Genomic DNA, 23557 nt, shown 5'->3' with positions numbered 1-23557 from the left:
GTTTAGGTAAATATTTAATGCGTTCTCCGATCGGAGTAGTTATTTTTGGGGAGAAACCATGCATTATTGGGATTTGCGTGCTCCCTGATTAGAACCTGAGGTCCTAATGGTTTGGACTTGAGTAGACTGAAAAAAGACATACAGCCTTGGCAAGAACGTCTCCTTTAGGTTCTTTAAATTCCGTGGGTGGCGTAGATATATTGGCCACTAGGCCAATAGCAAAAAATAAAAATTAAGAATCAACAACTCCATGCACTGTATTTTTTTGGCAGAAACTCCATGCACAGTATGCTTCTACAAACCTAATATCTAATCCTCATGTTAAATGTAATTTTAGTAAAATATATATGTTTGGCTACTATTGCAAAATTACTTTCAATCCTCGGTTTGATTCTTAAAGTACTAAACTTTCGGAGTTCTGCTGAAAAATTTACATGAAACTTCGAATTAAATTTTAGCAAAATGAATTTTTAAATAAATTCCATTCAATTACTTTCATAAAACACTCACCCAAACACACAAGTAGGCAAGTAGTATTGACTTATATAAATTAAATAGTGAAGTCATTCAATTTATTATTGAGGATAACCAAATGTATAATACTTCGAAATTGTCTTACATCTTAATATTTTATTTTTGATGATTGAGAATCGAATTTGATACCCTGAAGTTTACAACACTCATACACTGCAAATCGACCACTTGTGCTAGACCACCAATACAATACAACATCAACATGACACCAGCTTCTTATTTCCAAAGTATGATAGTAGCAGAAGACAATAGATTTCCTAATACAATACAATATGATACTAGCTTCTTATTTCCAAAGTATGCTAGTAGTTGAAGACAATGTGATTAGAAACTTTGAGGAGCTGCAAGTCAACTTGTAGCAGCTTGGAAAGCTCTCAAGAAGACCTCAGGGGGTTGTCCACCGCTTAATTTTTGACTTCCATTGATCTGTAAAATGAATAAATGAGTCATTCTGCTGATCATCCTATAATAAAACTATTAATATTTTGTATACCTACCACATAATATGGAACCCCTGTAATGTTTCTTGAGTATGTTTTAAGCTCTTCCTCCACCTAGGTAGAGAGTCATGGAAAACAAGATCAGCAGTGATGAAAGATTCAATTTCTAAAGCTGAACATGATAAATGCATATGATATCTGTTGTGGTAGGTGATATGAATTTTCTATAGTAACACATTCGTAGATTTAGACCGTTAGATAAGATCATACGATTTATGTTTCAAAATGTATTTTAAACCTAGTTTTGGCAAAGCAAATTATGAACTGTCTGATCTTCATTCAACGATCGACATCCCTTGACAACAGAGAATCCAGATTTGATTGCACAACTGATAAAATGGCCATGTTACCAATTTGTTATAAACTTCAAAAGGAAGAAGATACATTAAGCATTGGGAAGTTAGAACACCTAAAAATTCAAAATCTCATGCATTAAATAAAGCATAAAGGAGATTTTCTTGTATTGAAATTTTTTTACCTCTTTGAGCCCATTGTTAGGATTCTTAAGAAACTCCTCTGCCCCTTCTATACCAACCTTGGCAGCAGCTTCCAAAAGAAACTCCCTGCATTCAAATTTAAAAGGACAATGCTTGTTTATTACTTTAGAAACTAGATTTTAAGACACTTGGTTCAAATGTCATGCAATAATCATTGTGTCATTATACTCTCAGAATATATCAAAATTATAGAAACATACTTAAATGCATCTTTCATTGCTCAATTTAGTAATCAAATGTGTCTTTCATTAATTAATTTAATGTACTAACAAAAAGACACAGTTGAGAATGCTTTTGTAATTTCCATACATTCTGAGACTATAGTAACAACATCCATCATCCTATTTTTGTAGTTTTCATATTTCCCAAGCTGAGTTAAAAAAGCTAAATTTAACTATAGATAAATGAGAAGAAGAAAAATCAACTCTTGAAAAGTGACTATTCAGGATCTTTGATCTGTCAAAAAGTAGAATAATTGAACTACCGAAATCCATACTGATATATAGCTATCTGCAATGCATTAGCACACACGACGAACATGACACTGACACATAAGACACAAATAATACTTCAACTGAATGTATCTAATCACAAGTGTCAGAGTTATGTTAGTGTCGGATATGCGGAAACACATTCATATAAAGTGTCGGCGCTACATAGATAGTTATTGCTTTTCAAATGAGTTTGAAGAATATCACAGATTATCTTTACAGTTTAAACACAGAACACCGCACAACAAAACATAACAAAACAAAAAAAGGAAAAAATTAAAACAAATGTACTTACTGGTCACCAATATATTTTTCCTGAGTGAAATAACCAAGGCCAAGTTCTTCAACTAGATCATGTTGCTTATCAAGACCCTGCTGTCCAGAAAAGTATATAAGCCTGTGGCTGTCCATAGTGTTTCCCCTGTGTGAGATAATTCAAACAATGTAATTTTAACCTCAGTTAGACAACATTCCACTTTTAAAGTCGTTCATTGATCATTATCAAACTTTGAGCCTGTTTGGACTGACTTAGTTGAGTTTATTCACTGACATAAGCCCTTATGAAACTCAATGTGAGAGCTTATGGAAATAGCTTACGACATGTCCATAAACTATTTGAAGTTAGCTTATCTGAAATAATTTGACTTTATTTTATCTTTTATTAAAGAAATAATTTATATATAAGCACTTATGCCATAATCACTTAACTAAGTACTTTATCCAAACAGGATCATGTTCATTGATGAATTATAAAACCACTCTTAACCTTACGTGAGTCCGGACAAACTATAAACAAGACCGACTGTCCTGAAGACCTGCCAAATACAAAATATAAACATCAATACAATCAATAATAACAAATGTGATTGAGAGAGTGATTAATAAAATGAAAACCTCGGACATCCGAGCTTCCATCTGATCCGATCGGGATCCAAACTTGCTTCTGTAAAACTCCCTCTTTTCAATGCCTTCTTTAGGGGCATCAGGGCTGAGTTGATAGGGATGCCATAATATCTGTGAGTTCAGTTAAACAACAAATTAGCACATGAAATTACCTGTGTTGTCAACTGCAGAAAATAGCTGTTTGTTTGTTCAAATTTTGTTACGCTATAATGCTACAACACCACATTTGTAATAAAAAGTGTATCGTGGGACAAAGGTGGTTTCTTCAAATTCTACTACGCTATAATACTAAAAGTGCCATACAAATTTAGACCACAAAACACAGATAGAAAGAGAGTTTTAGACCTCAAAGTTGTATTTATCCTTAGACGAAGCTATGGCTTTGTCTAGATTCTTTTTGCCAACAAAGCACCATGGACATACAGTATCAGAACTAATATCAATTCGGACGAGTTTCTTTTCGGAGTGAGCACTGTTAGTGTCAGTCATGATCCTGCTGTATCTGCAATGTTTCTAAAACACAAACATATAATAAGATTGCTATTGCAAGTAGGAAGAACAATCTATAACCTAAGATAAAACATTACTCATCAGTCATGTGTTATCTCCTACTTATGTTATCAAGACATTTTCTTTCCCCTTTTGAACTATTTGCCTCAAATTTCATACATGTACACTTTTGTTCAAAACTTAAGGCTAAGCTTAGCTAATAAATGTGAGATTTTCCAAGGTCCCTTCTTTGTAATTTGAAGGGTGAAAGTAAACGATCACTTCGGCTAATGATTCTAACAAAAATCCATTTTTGGGCTATAATAAGAATTTTTATTCTCAAATAATATCAGAGGGTTTTGCCATCGTCATGGAAATTCCATTTTTCCTAGAATTAAGCTCTTCCTTAGAGGAGGCAGAAATCATAAAATCTTATAAAAATTTGAGATCAATTCATTCCATTTTTCCCTTTTTGGAGGATAAATTTACATATTTAAATTATGTGTCAGATATATGAATACCATATCCTATCCATCTGGAAATCTTAGTTCAAATCCTTCGATATTGGGTGAAAGATGCTTTTCATTTATTACGTTTGTTTCTTTATAATTATAGTAATTGGAATAGTTTTATTACTACAAAAAATCGATTTCTACTTTTTCAAAAACTAATCTGAGATTATTCTTGTTCCGCTATAACTTTTATAAGTAATTTTCAAAATCAATTCTGGCTCCACATAAACTCGAGGCTAAAAATCAATTCAAGAGTCAAAAGCTGCAGATTCTAACTTCGAGTTAAAATCAATTCTGGACGGAAAATCTAAATATGTCAAAATCAATTGTACTTACACCTCTAGAATTAATTTTTCCTCCACCAAACTTGAAACCAACTTACATTGATTCCACTTTTGGAGGTGCCGAACTTGATTCTAGAGGTGTATAATTGATTTTTGACATGTTTGGTTGTTTTTTTAGTAGAATTGATTTTACCCATAAAGAATTCATAGCTTTTGACTTGAATCATGTTTTTTACTCATATACTCAAATTTAATGTACAAATCACTTTTACAAATTTGTATCCAAACATAAATCTTTTACGTTCAATTAACTTATAACTAAAATCAATTTTACAAAATCAATTCCAGAATGAACAAAGCAGAGTGAACACAAGTTCCAGAATGATCTAAAATTAAAAAATAATCAGATGATGATTAATAAAAAAACTCAACAACAATTCATACAAAATTCAATGAAAAAAGAGATCAATTATGAATGAAAGGAACAAAAAAAAAAATCAAATTTTGAATAAACGAAGTTGTAATGAGAAAAGTGTAGGAAGAATACCTGGAAGGATAATGAGAGAAAAGAGGCACCAGAATTCAGAAGTTTTGGCAGAGAATTTGATTTGTTGTTTGTTTGAATGTTGAATTTGATATTAGAGCTCAACAAAAAAGACATAACACAAACAAATCTAAATATTATTGTTGACTTTATTGTCTTATTAGCTTGTTTTCCGAACGTGTTGGAAAGTCATCGTTTCAGATTGTTTATACCCATCTTCTAATATTAATATTATTATTATTTCTTATTTCTTATTTCTTTAAGAAATAAGAAATAAATGAGCATAAAAGTTTTTCTTTTCTACTAAAAAAAATAGCATAAAACTTCTGATAAACAATCCAGATATATATGTATAATAACTTTGTCCTTAGAAGAAAGAAAAAAAAAAGTTAACAAAAGACTCAAATTATGGTGGAACAAACTCGAACACTTATGATATATGTTATGATGATAGATGTCATATGATGATGAGCTTCATACAAAATAAAGACTATCATCACTTAGCTCACTCTTTTTAGCTAGGAAATCAGTTATAGCGTTACCGTAATGCAAAGTATGTCGTAAATCAACCATCCAATCTCTACTAAAGTGTTTAATAGTCATGATCATACATGTGATGTACGTTCAATTTTTTTTGGATGAGGTCAACAACAATAGTTGAATAAGAGGGACACAATACCTGCTTAAATCCAATATCCCAACACAACTTCAAACTATGGTATAAACCAAAAATCTCAACATGGAGAATCCAAGGTCTACTAATTTTCCCAATGAAACCATGCAAAAAAGAACATGTATGAACTATGATCACGAATAAGACCACTGAAACCTCCCAAGTTGGAATCATGGAACACATTGCCATCAACTTTAAGAGCTAGTGAATCCATACTAGGTCGTTGCCAACTGACAATACGCGTAGGCTATTAAACAATATGAGAGGTATGATTAATGAAATTGGAGGTCTAACTCATCCTTACAAAACCGGTTCATAAGTTGAGGATTGGATCCTCTATATAATCTCTTATCAAGAGTCTTATCTATCTGATGTGGGACATGGGTTTTTCCCAATACACCCCCATCACGCCCAACACTCTTTGGGCTTTGGTGCGTGAATCGGCCGTCATGCTCAACAACACTCTTTGGGCTTAGTGCGTGAATCGGTAGGTGACCCTTGAATTCGACAGGCTCTGATACCAGAATGAAATTGGAGGCCTAACTCATCCTTAAAAACCGGTTCATTCGACAATGATGAGCAAAAACTTTTAAGACATGACGCAAAGATGATAACACTTGATTGCCAATTTCTTGGACACAATGTTTGATGTGCTCAAAGATGCATTTGTTGCGAGAACACCAATCTTTCATACGATAATGAGATTAATGGGGCCAATATTTGAAATAAATTCTTTCATCTAAGTACATAAATTATCTCGATTTGTAGGAGCGACAAACTGGTGGAGACAAAATGACATACATCCTTGGCATGCGAGTAAGAAAACAAAGCATGTAACATATCTTCACTACCTTGATTACAAATAGGGCATAAGTTAAAAGATATAAGATTACGCGACAATAAAACAGATATGAAGGGAACAAAGTCATGACACAATGCCACAAGAAGAACTAAATATTTGAAGGAACACAAAGACGTCAAATCCAATTCCAACCTTCTTCCATGAGCAACAAAGTATGGGCTCCCATTAACCGTTGGGACAAAATTGAATTTCTACAATTCCTTTGAAGTTTTGATGATATGTTAATATATGTTAAAGTATGCAGGTTCATAGAATAAAATTTAACAAGGTCTAAACATGTATAAGAGCATCAAAAGCACAAGAAAAACTATAAAACTTGGTAGAGTATCTGAAGAAAGGTCAATCAGAAGTCAATACATTGGATTAGAAGAAAGTTAGTCGTTAAGAAGCTGAAGATCTATATTAGACTCTGTAGAACACAAGACTCCGATGACCATCAAACTCCGAAGTACATAAGACTCTGAGGGACCCAGAAGCCACGTCAGATTTGTCTTCTTCTGTAGTTGTCTCTATCAAACTCTGATAGTACAGTTTTTCATCTTCTAACTACGTGTGGAAACAGACAAAGAACCTAGACAAAGAGAATGACCAAATAATTTCAATTGCATCAAAGGAATTTCAAATGTTTAATTAACGACATATTATCCATATTAGACAATATCCCAACGTCCTTGATTTAAAGCTTCTCAACGAATTTTAATGCATGACACCTCTTCAACGTCTCTCAAATCCTTGCCTATATAAGGAGCTAAAGACTTGACGAATTATAACAAGACTCTGCTATTTTAATTGTTCCCTTACATTGTCAAATTCAAAAGTGCAAAGAACACTTAAGAATTTCTTACTAATTCATATCTTAGAAATTTCAAGTTCTTAGAGTTTGTTCTGTTTTGTAATTGTTTACACCTTTGATTAAATATCAAGTGTAAAAGATCAAATTTTTTTTTTGTAAACACTTAAAAGTCTCTTTCAGTTTTGATTGAATATTTGAAAGTCTCTTGCTTATGTGCTTGAGCATTATAATTGCTATATATATTTATATTTGTTTTTATCCGCTGCACTCAAACTCTAAACTTAACTCAGATTCTGAACTCATCTTCCTGTATTTTTCTCACATTCATTAACCACGGGTAAATATTTTTTATATATAGTATTAGTATGCCAATGACACTATAATAAATTGAATGTTATAAGTGTTAAATAAGTTTTTAGTTTTATAAACATTTAATTTTTTCTTTTAGTCGTTTTAAATTTTTTGTTCCTAAACAATTTCTCATCATCACCTTTCGTCTTTACTATTAATTCAATTCGTTCATATTTTTGAAGGAAATTTTTGCAAAAAATTATAACAATCGGTCACACAAAAATGAGTAAAATTTGGTAGAATAATTACTTTTTGAAATATTCCTAATCTTATCTTATCAATTCTATTATCAATTACAAAGTCAAAGTCAAAGTCGAATAACATGGTCCACTTACTATTATTAACTAATATCTTAAAAATAATGTTTTTTTTATTGAATTAAATATAATGTTTTATCAAAAAAATAAAGCAAAATTCTTTTTAACTTTTTAAATGTATTTGGTCTATATTTTAAATCAAATACATAAACTTCAATTAATTTATTTGTTTTTTATAAAAAAAAAAAAAAAAAAAAAAGGGGAGGGAGGAGTAAATAATAATATTTGATATCTACCAATGGGTGGGTAACCTTTGAGAAACCGGAAAAACATTTGACACCTCTCGTCCTGAGTCCTGACTGACTTCACCGCGACCGACCATCCGTGCATTCCTTTCCTGCTGTCTGCCTTCCTCCGTGCGTATAAAGGAAAACTAACCAAAACTCTTTCTTTCTTTTCATTTCTTCTCCATTTTCTTCCAGGTATCTATGTATTCTACTCTCTCTCCTCTCTCTCTCTCTCTCTCTCTCTCTCTCTCTCTCTAGAGTACTTATATTCCCATTATTATCATTCATATCATATTCATATATACCATGTGTTGCTGTTTCCTTTGTTATAGTTTGTGTTTAAATTATTATTAATTGAAATTCAGAAATTCAAGTTATTGGACAACAATCTATGGATATTTATGCAATTTTTAGTTATCATTGATTGCAGCTAATAAATTGAGATTATTGAACATTGCATCCCAATGTCAACAATCTATACAAAATTTAATATTGGTGCAATTGCTGATTGCTGTGCTTTTTTTATTATCATAGATTGAAATTAAGAAATTGAGCTTATTGGATTTTGCATTCCAATGTCAACAAGTTCAATTTCTTAATTTCAATCAATTTCTTAATTTTCTTGATTGAAATTAAGAAATTGAAGCTTAAATATATGTCATGCCATAAATATTGATGCAAAATCTATGTATATTGATGTAATTGGTGTTTTTACCTTTGATCAGATTCCCACATGTATTTGTGATTTAATTATTAGTGAAATGCTATAAGCAAACCTTTCCTAAAAAAAAAAAAAATGTAATTGGTGTTTTTAATTGGCAAAATTGCTCATGTGGATAGATAAATTAATTTTACATCAAAATTTAGTCATTTTGGTCCTTCATCCATTTTTTAAGCTGGAAAACTCATACACTAACATGGGTGAAGGATTAAAATGACGTGAAAAAAAGATAATGGATGAAATTGCTACCTGAAATTAAGTTACTGGATCATGAGAGAAAATTTTCCTTTTTATTATCATTGATCGAAGTTTAGAATTTGAACTTAATGGATTTTGCATCTTAACGTCAATAATCTATGGATGTTGATGCAATTGGTGTTTTTATAATTATTGACTGCTTAAGACATTGAAATTGTTGGATTTTGCATCTCAAGGTTATAATCTATGGATATTGATGCAATTTTGGGGACCACAAAACCCGTGGCAGCGAGTATACCAAGGAAGAGTGCTATTTATGTGTGGGGGTATAATCAATCCGGGCAGACAGGGAGAAAGGAGAAAGACGATCAGTTAAGGATTCCAAAACAGCTACCTCCTCAGCTGTTTGGATGTCCGGCTGGTCTCAATACACGCTGGTTGGATATTGCATGTGGTCGGGAGCATACAGCTGCAATAGCCTCTGATGGCTTGCTTTTCACTTGGGGTTTGGACTTCTCTTACTCTTTGCTTGTTTTACTCATTGTTCATGACTTCATTTATTCATTCAAAAACTGTTTTATAGTGTTGGAGCTATTTTTCTATGATACTTAATCACTCAAACTAAACAAAATTGAAATGAATTGCTCATACCTTCACACCCCAATTTTGGGTACTAGACCCTGCTAGGGTCTAAGGAGCATTTCTTTAGAAGGAACTTGGTATATTTCTAGGACGAACACGACTCATTGGAGTTTCCGTTGCATTTCAAATATGGAATGTGGTTTGTGTCAGGAGAGACCATCTTCTGTATGTAGTTCATTCCTTCTTGTAGTTAGAGTTGATTTCATTTGATAGTTTATTACTAGTAGGGAACAATATCAATCAATGTCATCAAAAGCGCGCTATAGCAGTGCTGTTACTATGGTAGACAAGTAGAGGGAGCGGTTTAAAGTAGTGGCTGTCGCTGCAGTAGTTGAGATTGCAGTCTGTCAGGTGCAAATTGGCTTCGGCAGAGGAGTCCCCCTGACCCCAGCCTACTCTACGGTGACTTTCCGGAAAGTCCTTCATTTTCGAGTTATCATGTGGTGGATTCTCACGAAAACCACTCTCTTCTGCTCAATCGCATATGCGTATGGCTAAATATGCTCTGCTATCTGGGATCAATAACGTTTATATGGTCAAGAGTTAATTAGTTTTGCTATAGATTTTTCCTTTTTAATTTACAATTTTAATTTTAAGTTTGTTTGCTATTATTAATGGTTTTATATCGTGGCTAGTAAACATAAAAGTGGCAAGTGTCAAAGGCTAATGCATGTATCCCATTTCTCAGGGGCTAATGAGTTTGGTCAACTTGGTGATGGAACTGAGGAGCGAAGGAAACATCCAAAGAAAGTCAAACAATTAGAGTCGGAGTTTGTAAAATCTGTAGCCTGTGGTGCACATTGTTCTGCTTGCATTGCAGAACCTCGTGAAAATGATGGTACCGTGTCGACTGGAAGGCTCTGGGTGTGGGGACAAAATCAGGTATTAGCTTCTTAAGGGTTAATGCAATGTTCTTGATATTATACTATGTCATATATGATTTTTATTCAACTTATTTTTGTATAATCCAGGGATCGAATCTTCCTAGATTGTTTTGGGGTGCCTTCGAACCTAACACAGTAAGTTTTTATGTTTGAGCATAAACCACTAACTACTATATACATGTAACATATCCATGTATACATTCATTATGAATCAAAAGAAATAATGCATCCATATATTTGTTTTGCATTTATTATTTTATTATTTGCCTTGTTTATATGCATATAGATCCAAGTATCCACTGGCCATTTCTTTTTGTGAATGTAATTATTCTATTAAATTTCTTATTGCCTTATTTCTTGTTTGTACCCATATTGGCAATTATCATATACAAGTGAATTCATTTTCCTAGGGCTATGATTTAGTTTAAATTTATTAAATGTGAAATAGAATGCGCAACTGTTTCTGTTCCTTTTCTTAGCCGGACACAACATTAAACAATGCAATAATGATAGTGATCTTTTACTTTTTTCTGTCTGTTTATTGATCTCTCATTTTCCATTTCTCAATCATTCATATCATTACGTACAGACCATTAAGCAAGTGTCTTGTGGAGCTGTTCATGTGGTTGCTTTGTCTGAGGATGGCCTACTACAAGCTTGGGGTAATTCAGTCATTGCCTTTCCTTATTCACTATTGTCCGTCTAAACTCTAAATATGTTGTTATTTTTGCATGATTTATAAATTTTATGTCTATGATTTCCCTTATGGGTTGAATGTAGGAAAGTAAACTTGATCATTACAAAATGAGGGTTTTTTGCAACTTACTTATCAGAGCTGTCTTACTGTTTTCATAAACCAGGCTACAACGAGCAAGGTCAACTTGGCCGAGGTGTTACTTGTGAGGGACTACAGGGAGCTCGCATTATAAGTTCTTATGCTAAATTCCTTGATGAAGCCCCCGAGCTCGTCAAGATTACCAGAGTGTCATGTGGGGAGTACCACACTGCAGCCATTTCTGATAAGGGCGAGGTGTAAGTGATATAAAGGATTTTCTAGATGGAGATGTTTATAAATTTAACCTTGAGAAATGTGGTTTTCCGCATGACACATTAGGGAATCTCACGGAAGAGACACAATACAATGGAAATGCTGCATCTATTATGCAAGTTTCTGTTCCCTTGACCCTTGGCTTGGTTATAACATATAAAACTATAGTTATATATATATTCCTAGAGCCAGTGGAAAATAGCAGTTTGTTTAAACTCTGCTATGCATAAAGCTTTAGCGTGGCTATAGCTGCTATTTGACAATATTTTGTACTAAATAGCGATTGCGGAATAATAGTGATTTTTTCCTTCAAAGTCTTATAGCGCTATAGTGTCACTATAGTATCATTATGCTTTTTAAGTAGTAGTTGAAATCTTTAAGCTTAATTTTTTTTTACGGTATCTTTAAGCTTAAAATATGTATAGCAGTGCATGTGCATGCATCATAATTACTAGGTATAATTTGTTTACAATGATAATCTTGTATTCTCAATTTTGAGGCATAAATCCTCAAGCTCCTTCGCTTCAATTCAGTTTCTTTTGCTCATCTGATACATGGAGACATACTTGTATTTAACCAGGCTGTGCAAGGAGTGGTTTGTTCCAGTTATATGTTATTTGGGAACCATATAAGCCATACTAAAAATGATTAGTTATGGAATTTAGCTTGTGAAAATGTTTCATCACTATTTATATTTGTTCCTTCCTGGATCTTGCAGTTACACATGGGGGCTAGGAAATATGGGCCAGCTGGGACATACTTCACTTCAGTATGGGGATAAAGAGTTAATTCCAAGGAGGGTGGTTTCCCTCGATAGTATTTTCATAAAAGACGCAGCATGCGGTGGTGTACATACATGTGCTTTAACTCAGGAAGGAGCACTTTATGCTTGGGGTGGAGGTCAATCTGGTCAGTTAGGCCTCGGCCCTGACACTGGATTGTTCTCGTGTATCCCTAATGACTCTCGGACATTTTTCCGAAACATTCCAGTTTTAGTTGTTCCAAAAGGCGTGCAACTTGTTGCATGTGGACATTCTCACACTCTTATTTGTATGAGAGATGGCCGAATACATGGATGGGGTTATAATAGTTATGGTCAGGCAGCAAATGAGAAATCTACATATGCTTGGTATCCATCACCGGTTGACTGGTATGTGTTGTTTCTAGTTGAAGAATCTTCTACATGATTGTGTAAGGTTTATGTTAAAGTTTCGACATCACAGGTGTGTTGGGGAGGTTCGAAAACTAGCGGCTGGTGGTGGCCATTCAGCTGTGTTGACTGACGCTTTTTCGTTAAAGGAGTTGTGTGAGTTTGTACTGGCAGATAGTATGACCTTATCTAATGCTGCTAAAGTTGAGGATATTGCATATAGAACTGGATCCGATGCTTTAGCTCGTCTCTGTGGAAGACTCAGGTATTTTACATACAATTTTAATTGATATGCAGCGTCAATGTAAAAGAGTTATGCACGGTTAGAATATTAGAAAATATCTTATAATATCATTGATATATTCGAGTATCTCTTAGGATTCAACTTTATATTACTCAACGAATCATATAATGATGTTATATCAACAACTTGATTGCAGAGAGTACATGCTTGCTGGTGGTGCTCATGGACAAGAGGAGGAAGAGAACAGTAAAATCTAACAAAGCATTTGAAGTTAGAATTAATCATGATTGTTTCTGTATTCATGAAATATATGTAACTGTTGTATTCATTCATGGAACTGTGTTATTATTTAAACAGAAGTAATCATGCAGTGTATAGTGTTGTTATTTACATAGAAGCTTAGTACCAAATAATGTATTTTAGAGTAATGTACATAGACAAATAATTTGGCTATGTTGAATAAAGAGATCATTTACTCATGTTAGAGAAGTGTCCTACTTTTTATGTTCCCAATTCTCAATCTTCAGCACTCACTCACCACTGTTTTGGAGTACAGTGCAATTCTTGTTGAAAGCATATAGATATGTTCATAAACTTCATGTGACTAAGTTTCCAAACCAGTTGCAACTAGCAACCCCTTTATAATCCAAGGAATATTCAATAAACAGTTATTGGATTATTCTTTTTCTGGTCAAGATAGTAATTGGGTTTTTATTCAATGAGTACTTATTTCAAAGGTTATTTTTATAATGCTTTTGACAATAATAGCAAAAACTGTATAAACTTTAAAATCTTGTAAAATCTAAGTTGTACAAATAGATTGTTTTTAATACTTATATTCTAAAACTTATTGTGTTATTATTCTATTATACATAATTTTCTTAACAATTTCATCATGGTTATAAGTTTATTTTTTTATATAAAAAAAGAAAACATTTAAAACCAAAATAAGGGATTCTCAAATTGGAAAAGATATATTAATGGCACATGACATGTCTATCTGTCATCGTATAGGAAAGACTGCATTCTCATTGATTTGAAATATGAAGAGCAGGGCAGGGCCCTTATATAACAGAAGAGTTGATGCCTTAATATAAGGCTTACTTACACATTCATCATACAGATTTAATAATAATAATAATAATAATAATAATAATAATAAAATATGTCTTTCACATACATACATAAATACATAGATGTCAATCTAGTTGGTGAGATGATGGAGCATCCATGGTGGTATGAGACTATGATTGCTTCTAGGAACAGTTTGAGCTTCACCTGCTTCTTCAAATTCCAATGATCCTCTTGCTTGTAAAGTCCCACTGCACCCATCCACACATCATTTTCACACATTTTATTATCATAGTACAACAATGTACATTGCTTGCTAACATTGTCTCAACAAAATTTGCTACATGCATGTACACACACATATGTATATATAGGAATGTATGTTTGTATGTAATTTGTTTTTTTTTTTTTTTTAAGAAGTCAAACTAGTCCACCGAAATTGACATCAGGGAGATTCGAACCTGAGAACTTTAAAAGGTGCACATTCTAAGGTCTTAAACCAAGATCACCGGACCAACTCAAGTGAGTTATATTTGTATGTAATGATGACAAATGCAAATCATGGAATATAGCGGTTTGTTAAATTTTCGCTAACCCATAGGGCCACTATAGTCGTTATTTGACAACATTTTGTACTATATAGCGTATTGTGGAACATTAACGATTTGTCCAAATTCTGCTACACTATAGCACTGTAGTGTGGCTATTTAACAACATCAATATGTAGTTCCTAAATCATATTAGGATCTACATTATGCTTAGAAGGGAAAAGAAATACCTGAGATTTAGAGAAGGAACCAGTCTTTGTGGTGGTGGTAGCACCTCTGGCTGACAAATTAAGTTGAGGGTGGATGAACATTGCCCTATGCCTATGGTTTCTAGGCATCTTTGTGGATGTTCACTCACTGTCTTCTCTTTCTCCTTTGTCTAAACATAAATGTAATAAAACATTAGTCTTTTTATTTTACTTCCCTTTATTGGCTAGAAGGTTTTAAATAACAGTCGTGGTAGCAGTTGCAGCTATGTTGCGATTCTTGATATTACGGAGAATCACAATAAAATACGGCCAATGGGGCCTCAATTGCAGTCGCATTGCGGGTTTGACAACATAAAAAAGTGTTGTGTTGCAGCTCACGTTGCGATCGCAGACCTTTATTTGAAACCCTATTTGTATGCTGAAATGTTAGAGAGAAATGTGAATTCTACCTTTGCTAGCTTGTTGTTTTGCTCCTGCAATGTCCTTGCCTGTCATATACATAGCAAAGTTTTATATTTATATTTATATATCTAAAAAATTTATGTGAAAAATCTTGCTTCCATTTATATGAAAACTAGTTACACTTCACAAATGATATCTAAGATAATACTCAAATGGCATATGATTTAATTGCTTGTGAAGTATCAAACAATTTTGTTATATATATCACTTAGCTTTAACATGTCATTGCAATTTGCATATGAAATTCATTTCCAAAAAGTATATCAAAGATATTCTGATACTGGTCACTTTTTTGTGTCATTCAATGTACTTATTGTAAGTATTCAATTTTAGAAAAATTAAATCAAATCTATAACATAAATATCTTACCCTTTTATGCAGCTCTGAGATGGATTGATTCATAACTTGGTTCTGCAAAAATCATATTGATCAGTTAATTGATCCTCAGCTGAAAAATCAAATGTTAACTCATTTATTCTCTTCTTTTTTCTTGTTAAAGAATAAACATTCTTACCTTTCTTGTTCGGATTCGCTTTAGCGAAGTGTCAAGCTGTTGCTCCAAACTCTGCAGCTCTTTCACACTCAAAGGGTCCAGATCATTTCCCACAAAGTTCCTATATTGAAGATGATATAAGGTATATAGTATATTTTTTTTTTCCATAATATTATTGATTTTGAAACATCTAGCACATAATGTAATTGATGAATACTATTTAGCAAATGAATTGTTCCCAGTAAAAACAAAACACTATAGGAAAATAGCTTCATATCGATATTGTGTTCATTGTAAAAACAAAGAGCGCAAAATGATTGTTAAATTCATTGAGTTTCGATCCCCTATAATTACTGCAAAGTACAGAGGGCTGCAGGGCCGTTAGATACAACGGTCCTGCAAACCGCTGCATGGTGCAATAGAGGATCCAGATGCATGTGGAAGAGTTTGCAAATGAATTGTTCCCAGTAAAAAGAAAACCCTACCAAAATAGCTACATTTGGATTAAATGTTATTCTTATGTTAGCACTTATTATTTCTATTTATTTATATTTGATTTTGAAAATCCAAATGATATTTGGAAATAGTAAATTACTTCAATATTGTGTTCATTGTTAAAACGAAGACCGCAAAAGGATTGTCAAACTCATTTTCCGTGTTGAGTTTGGATCTCCTATAATTGCTTCACCATACAGCGGCTGCAGGGTCATTAGATACGAAAGCAAGACCAACTACATTCCTATCTAAACGGTCCTGCAATCCGCTGCATGGTGCAGTAGGGGGGGGGGGGGGGATCCAGATGCACGTGGAAGAGTTCGGATCCATCATAGCTGCTGCATCGTGCAAGTGTCGTGGCATGAAGTAATTTTACAATATTTTCTAAAGGTAAAAATAATTGTTTTTGTACATTTTACAAGTAACAAAGTTTGAAAAAAGTACCTTAAGTTCCTCTCCAAGACTTGAACTTTAGCAGTGAGCTTCATGTATTCAAAAGACCAATTTCCCTACAAAAAAATTATCCCAATTACTATGTGACGTACATGGAAATAATATAATTCACATATATTCATTTTCATGTTATATCAAGCATGTTTAAATTTATTGTTTTTCTTTGTAATATTCAATAGAAATTTATGTTTTCAAGTGAAGTACCTGTGTTTCATTGGTAGCTCCAGTAAGTTCTGTATGATTTTGTCTCTCATATCGCTCCAAAATGTCTTCCATACTGTTTCATAGGTCAAAATGGGAGACTATTAAACACATAAACTTCAACAAAAAAATAAATAAATTCAGTTCTAAAAATTTGGATACATCAAATAATCATGCAAAAGTCGAAAAAATAGTAAAGGTCTGTTTGGTTCAAAAAAGGGAACGAAAGATTTAATGAGTGTTATAGAGATGCACGTTACAAATTTATTATAGATGAAAGTGAGGAAACTCATAAGAGAAACGAGAAATTTTGGTTTGGACACAACCCCAAATCAAATTTATTTGAATGCACACACATAAATGTAAAAATTTAAAAGAGAAATAATTTAAGTCACATCATTTAATTCTTTTCTCTCTAAAAAAAAATCATTTAATTTTTTTCATTTATGAGTATGTGTCCAAATAAATTTGATTTGGTTGTGCTCATGTTAGAATTGCTCATGAACAACATATATTCAATTGATTGAAAAAAGATGCAAAAAAATGAATACGAGATGCTCTATATATAGAGTTTACACAAGATTAACAACAAACTAGACTACTACCAATTTTTTTAACTTGTTTACATTCATGATTTTAGCTGTTGGATTCATTTGATGATATAAATATATAATTTTTTCTTTTTTATAATGGTGTTTAAAACGTTTATAGGATGCAATTTTTTGGTCTCCATAGTTGACACATTTTAGAACTAATAGATATGGAGACCAAACTATATATATATATTGAGCTTTGAAATATTTGGTCTCCATAAAACTAATAAATAAAACATCATATGGAGCTTTATATTAATCTAATTTGTTATTTTTTACATCATAAACGTTATATTGAGCCTTGGTACCAAAAATCCTTGCTTGCAAGCATCAACACAACACATTAACATTTAGAAGACAAAAAATAAAATAAAGAAACAGGGTGGCTAACAACATAAATTATCATATTTCTTTTAGGCAGGTATGTCACCATAAATTTATTGCTAAAAAGAAGAAAATAAAACCATGGAAACACATGCAAAATAATATTAATTAAATAAGAACAATATATTAACATAAAGTACAAGAGATACAACAAGCCATTACATATCTCTCAATTTAAATGACATAAAACAACCAATTACTTACTAAACATTAGTCCAAAAACACAAGAACAAAATCTCTACCCTCCCTCCAAATAAACTAACTAAAAAACAATATTTAAATGTGAGATGACATAGTTATTATTTGGATACAACCCCTCCTTAAAAAATTTGTGCACCTTTTCCTCTCAATAAAGCTCCATATGATGTAAAAAATGATCAACCCTTTTTTTATGATAAGCCATCACAAACACTGAACTTACCCAAGATGTATAAGGAATCAATATCTTGTCTTGTTACTTCTATTATATTCATAAATAACTTATCATTATCTAACCCTATAAACAAGTATTAAACAATTACAAAACATATATATTAAGGGTTGTTAGTGCTGAGCCTTTTTATCTCAATGTGTTATTATTTTTTAGGCATAGTTTGAAAAGATAACCGAAGTATATATTAAAATGTCATTCTAATCATAAAGTTTGTAATCTTAGTTTCAACTTACAACTATAGAGTAGCTACATCTAAAAAATATTAGAGTAGCAGTAATGATATTTGGAATAACATGACATACGTGTCGATCATAACGTTGTGACACTTATGTAATAACCTAGGAAATATAATATCCTATAGTCAAAACATTTTTTTAGTTATTATTATATTAAACTATTTGTCTTAAATTGAGTATATATTAATATTATACTATCAAAGAATGTATATGCTTTGTTTCTTCTTTTTTTCTTTCTATAGGAACCAGGAATCCTGAAAGCCTTTTACTTCAGTTTTTTCTCCTCTCTGACTACTACTTTTGCACTATACTACAATACAATTTAGGCAAAATATTTTGTTGCAGCACCTTGTCTTTCCAACAGTTTTCATTATTTATATTTATCATATATATAAATTTGGGAATATATTTTTGTATGTATAGTCCTTAGTTAGGTCATGTAGCTTTGCTTAGGTTATTCATAGATTCTTACTCACGGTGGTGTATCTAGGTTATGAAAACCTAGCTTATTAGGTTATAGCTTCTTCTCTTGTAATATATATCAGGTATTACACAGCTTAGGTTATACATAGACTTATACAGTTATTATTTGATATATGTAGATTTAATTTAATTCTATATTGTCAGAAAAAAAAATACATTAGTTCTATATATGATTTATACAAAAATAACCAAGTGAATGATATATTTTATTTAGTAAGCAAAATAAATTATAGGGAATATCAGGGTACTTCAATCCATTACAAGATTATAATATTATTGGTGTTAGACACTAAATTTGCAGGCACATCTTTGGATTACTCCATCAATCTGAAAATAGTACAAACTTCAAACTCTTATCTAGAAAACCAAGATAAGGCAAAGTTTAATTTTATTCACAACTTGAGTTATATATGGTATTTCATCTTTAAGGATGATTTTCTTTTATCGACAAATGTTACTTTCTTTTTTTTTTAACGGTAAAATTTATTAAAAAATTTGATCCCTACTCAAGACGAACAGAGACCACTATCAACAAATGTTACTCTATTAGTTGTATTTTAGTTTTTTTTCATTGATCATCAGGGTTTAAACTTGGATCCTTTAATTGTTAGCTCAAACAAGTTGATCTATATCCAACATTTAATCATCTATATAAGCATCATTTATATGTAGTAGCACCAAGTGAATGACTTGATCTGTGTTGTATACAATAATATGCCTAAAATTTTGCTGAATTTTGGATGTCTTGACAGATTTTGGATCACTGTTTTATGATGGAAAAAAAAAATTATGCCTAAAATAGTTATACCAATGTGTTTAATATTTTATATTAAAGAGAGGGGAAAAAACCTTCCTCCCCAACAAGCTAAGTCACGTATTTATATATCTTGTCTTGAATTGAATATGACACTATATATGATAGTGAAGGTGAAGAATGTATTGTCATGTCTATGAATGATTTATATTTTACAAACACTTCAAGGAAATCTTCCAGAAGTATGGGTTGAAAGATAGATCATATATAGAAAAAGGGTTGGATAGTGAAGCACGATTATGTGACCAGACCCCAAAATAGAGAAACAAAGTACAATCAAACAGCAACTTCAAGTACTCATTCATGAGTATTGCTTGGTTTGGTATATTTAATTTTTTACCAAAACTATGTGCTATTTCAGTCTAGGTAAGAATGTCATAAATCACCATCCACAAAAGAAAATCTTGTATCCAATTTTATTTTTTTGAGAGGGTTTTATCCAAAAAAAAAAAATAAGAACCTAAGATTATACAAGAGTAATGATTTTAAACAAAAAATGTATATATCTATATTAATTAATTAACATCTTCTTGATTATAATAAAAATGTAAATATATTGACATACATCACATGACAACAACAAAGAAAATAATTAATTAGGATCTATATATTATTTATTATTATTAAAAAAATCAAAAGTTTCCTTAACTAGATTTTGATGATGATGTTGAAAAAAGATGGATCCAAAACAATCAAAAGTATATATATGATATATAGAAATTAATAACCCCAAAAATGGAAATAAAATAGTGGATATATATAAGTGAAGCAAACTAATTAATTAACTAACCTTGGTGCAGAGGAATACTCAAAAAGTTTTCCTTTGGTAGAGAACATAATCAAAGCAACTTGAGCATCACAAAGAACAGAAATTTCATTAGCTTTCTTGAGAAGTCCAGTTCTTCTTTTGAAAAAAGTTACTTGTTGGCTTGTTTTGTTCTCGATCCGTTTCAGCTGAACCCTACCCCTTCCCATGATGATGAATGATTTTTTTTTTGTTTAACCTAGCTACCACCAATTGTTCTTGTTGTTCTGATGAGAAAGAAGGAATAATCAAAATAAACAAAGAGATATATAGGCTAAAAAAAGTAACACAAGAGGTTACATATAAAGAAAGATGTATAAAGAAGGAAACCCTAGGAAGAGTAGATAGAGAGTATATAGTATTGTTCACCTGAAGGAATTGAAGAGTTTGAGAAGAAATGGGTGGTGTCTAATTAATTAATAGCCTAGGATGGGAACATTTTCTATTTTTGCTATTTTATTCAAAATTAGTATTATAGTGTAGAATAGGTATATTAAATCATTTCTTAAAAAAAAAAGAAGGTATATTAAATCATTATTCCAAAATAAATATGTATATTAAATTATTTTTCACCAAAAATAAATTATATTAAACTATTATCTCCACTGTCGGGTCTAGTTAAATAGTTGATGCTATTGTGCGTAAGTGTTTTATATCTCAAGGTGCCAAGTTATTATTATTGATGATTTTTGTTATCATTTTTTGAGATTTTTTATTTTTATTTTTTATCATTATCTCCTATTAAATTGTACTCCCGGTCTCATATGTAAGAAAACATTCATTGAATAGTTAATGTATCTGACCTATAATATAGACTATATACATTAATTACTCAATGAACCTAAAAAAATAATATTTTCTTACATATGAGACCGGAGGGAGTATATGACTACCGTAAAAAATCATTTGTTTAAATGGTAAAAATGAATAAAATTGTAAATAAATTAATTTAAATTAAGAGATCAAATTGGAATCTAGACCAAAACTTATATTTGAAATAAATAATTAAAATAATTTATTTCATTGAATGAAAATAATAAAAGGAGGATAAAATAATTTAAATAAAGAATATAATTGAAAAAAAAAACTAAAACCTATATAAGGAATAATCCATAAATTATTCTAAGTATGTCACATTACTCCTTAATTTAGTTGAATTAAAATAGTTTATGGACTATCTAATATGTCCCGGATATATAATAATTCTTTTACGCTGTTTATAATACTCTTGAGATATTTATTTGCCCATTTCTAATAGGACTTCTTCTGATTTTTAACTTTATTACATTTTTTGTTAGCAAATTACCTGTATTTCTTATTTCTTCATTAAAACGCCTTAGCTATTTTACATATTTATCTGTAAAATTAAATCATAAATACTATGATAAAATTAAATCATAAATACTATGATATAAGAATAAAGTGATTTTTTATTTTTTGCTAATAATAAAGCATTTTTCTCTTCGAAAGGGTGAATGAGAAACAATTATATTAATTTTTAATTAATAAATAAATTTAATATTATTCACAATTTTCTAATTCATGAAATTTAGTCAACTAAGTTCTATATTTTAGGGAGAGTCTAATCTAGTATACTTTATAGTTAAGTGGTCAAATATGAGAGAGTGTTAATTTAAGAACACAGCTAAAGGTTTAATTTAATTTAATTTTTTTTTTATGGTTAAAGGCTTAATTTAATTCAATATTACATTTTTTATATTTTCTTATTTCCATATTTCTATTAATTTTTATTATTATTTTGAATGTAATATAATTCAATTCTAATTTTTTTCACATCTCTCTTGTAATATAGTACTTTATATTACATTTCCAATATATATTACTATTGGTTTGAAATTTCTGTTCCTTAATTACATTGAATGAGACGTGAAAAATGAAAAATCTACATAGATAGATAGGTTTTGAGTTGATATATAGATTATAGAGTGAGAGAGAGGATAGTGGTCACTCATGGGACAAAAAAGTGAGAATAAATTTTGAAACGAATGGAAGAGAGATAACGACTGAGAAACTAGGATTAGATTGGTACAAGTGTTGTCTAGTTATGATTGGTTAAAATAGTTTGAGTACTATGCGTTGTCTAGTTATGATTGGTTGAAAGTGTGAGAGTTGGTTGATGGTCTAGTCTTTGACATGGCATGGTGTTGAGGCCTTTGAGGGGACATACCGTACTATGATATGGGTGGCATTGATATTGATATATGTTACATTCATTAACATTGGTATGTTTATGCATTTTGTAAACTTTATATTATAAATTATAAGACTTTAGTGAAACGGGAAACCTGGTTTGTTTTGTTGTTGTGTTTATGTTGTGACACACAACCTTTGCTTCTAATTGGTTGACGGCGCCTCTCACACTCACTCACTGTTCCCCTTCTATAGGCTTCAGTGTTTGGCGTTTTACCTTTCAAAACAAGACAACAAATATTCATCATTTCTTTTTATATAAAAAAAAAATACTTGTGTAGTTGTAAAAACTTGTTAAAAGTACACACACAAAAAATGCTTGTTAAGACAATGATTTGTAATTTAGACATGTAAATCATGGTTTAACTAGTGTGCTAATTTAAGAAGTTACTCTTTTTACTTCTCATTTTGCTCTTTTTTTTAATTGGAGTTGGTTCAACCGTAAATAATTATCATTTGACTCTTCAAAGACGTTTAACTGTTGTTGGTCATTTTTAAGATTGGTTTATCCAAAAATATCCACCCAGTTCTTCTTCTTATTTGACTCTCATTTGTCTGGGTAATTTGGCACGAAAGAAATGCTCGACTTTTTCAACTATAGGAGGACACTTTACAAGCGAACCACATCTATTTTTCTTTTAAGGGTCTTGTTAACGAGCCCCTTAAGGGCACTCTTTAAGGATTCCTAATAAAGAAATTATTCTTTAAAAATGTTAAAAACTCCAATTTCCAATGCATTGATTTCATAAACTTTGACAAAAACTTACTATTTAAAGTTACTAAACAATGCCCTAAGGGCACT

General features: G+C 31.4%; 3 protein-coding genes across 5 annotated transcripts; 1 reads left to right on the top strand and 2 right to left on the bottom strand.

Annotated features, from left to right (window-relative positions):
- Positions 1–555: 555 nt before the first annotated feature.
- LOC11428499 (uncharacterized protein YwbO) lies at positions 556–4962 on the bottom strand. Of its 2 annotated transcripts, none has more exons than XM_003621475.3 (8): positions 4758–4962; positions 3271–3427; positions 2917–3036; positions 2794–2837; positions 2318–2443; positions 1513–1597; positions 1032–1088; positions 556–960 (listed from the first exon to the last, which is right to left on the bottom strand). In XM_003621475.3, exons 2-8 carry the CDS (start codon positions 3412–3414, stop codon positions 883–885), a joined length of 654 nt encoding a protein of 217 aa, XP_003621523.1. In that variant the 5' UTR covers positions 3415–3427; positions 4758–4962; the 3' UTR covers positions 556–882. The 2 variants fall into 2 exon arrangements, with proteins under 2 accessions (XP_003621523.1, XP_003621525.2); XM_003621477.4 differs by having other exon boundaries at positions 3271–3438; positions 4758–4938.
- A 3026-nt stretch (positions 4963–7988) lies between these two features.
- Positions 7989–13353, top strand: LOC11430315 (probable E3 ubiquitin-protein ligase HERC4). 2 transcript variants are annotated; one of them, XM_003621474.4, is made up of 9 exons: positions 7989–8172; positions 9133–9401; positions 10227–10420; positions 10510–10557; positions 11012–11084; positions 11283–11454; positions 12189–12620; positions 12694–12885; positions 13061–13353. In XM_003621474.4, exons 2-9 carry the CDS (start codon positions 9143–9145, stop codon positions 13119–13121), a joined length of 1431 nt encoding a protein of 476 aa, XP_003621522.1. In that variant the 5' UTR covers positions 7989–8172; positions 9133–9142; the 3' UTR covers positions 13122–13353. The 2 variants fall into 2 exon arrangements, with proteins under 2 accessions (XP_003621522.1, XP_039683624.1); XM_039827690.1 differs by having other exon boundaries at positions 7989–8175; positions 9135–9401.
- A 522-nt stretch (positions 13354–13875) lies between these two features.
- LOC11425104 (truncated transcription factor CAULIFLOWER A) lies at positions 13876–20905 on the bottom strand. Its single transcript, XM_003621473.4, has 8 exons — positions 20530–20905; positions 16800–16872; positions 16587–16651; positions 15669–15768; positions 15524–15565; positions 15142–15180; positions 14714–14862; positions 13876–14186 (listed from the first exon to the last, which is right to left on the bottom strand). Exons 1-8 carry the CDS (start codon positions 20712–20714, stop codon positions 14069–14071), a joined length of 771 nt encoding a protein of 256 aa, XP_003621521.1. The 5' UTR covers positions 20715–20905; the 3' UTR covers positions 13876–14068.
- Positions 20906–23557: the final 2652 nt, after the last annotated feature.

Source organism: Medicago truncatula, chromosome 7 (assembly GCF_003473485.1).
Source record: "Medicago truncatula cultivar Jemalong A17 chromosome 7, MtrunA17r5.0-ANR, whole genome shotgun sequence".
In the NCBI taxonomy this organism is placed as follows: domain Eukaryota; kingdom Viridiplantae; phylum Streptophyta; class Magnoliopsida; order Fabales; family Fabaceae; genus Medicago; species Medicago truncatula.
This window is presented reverse-complemented; position numbering and strand designations above follow the sequence as displayed.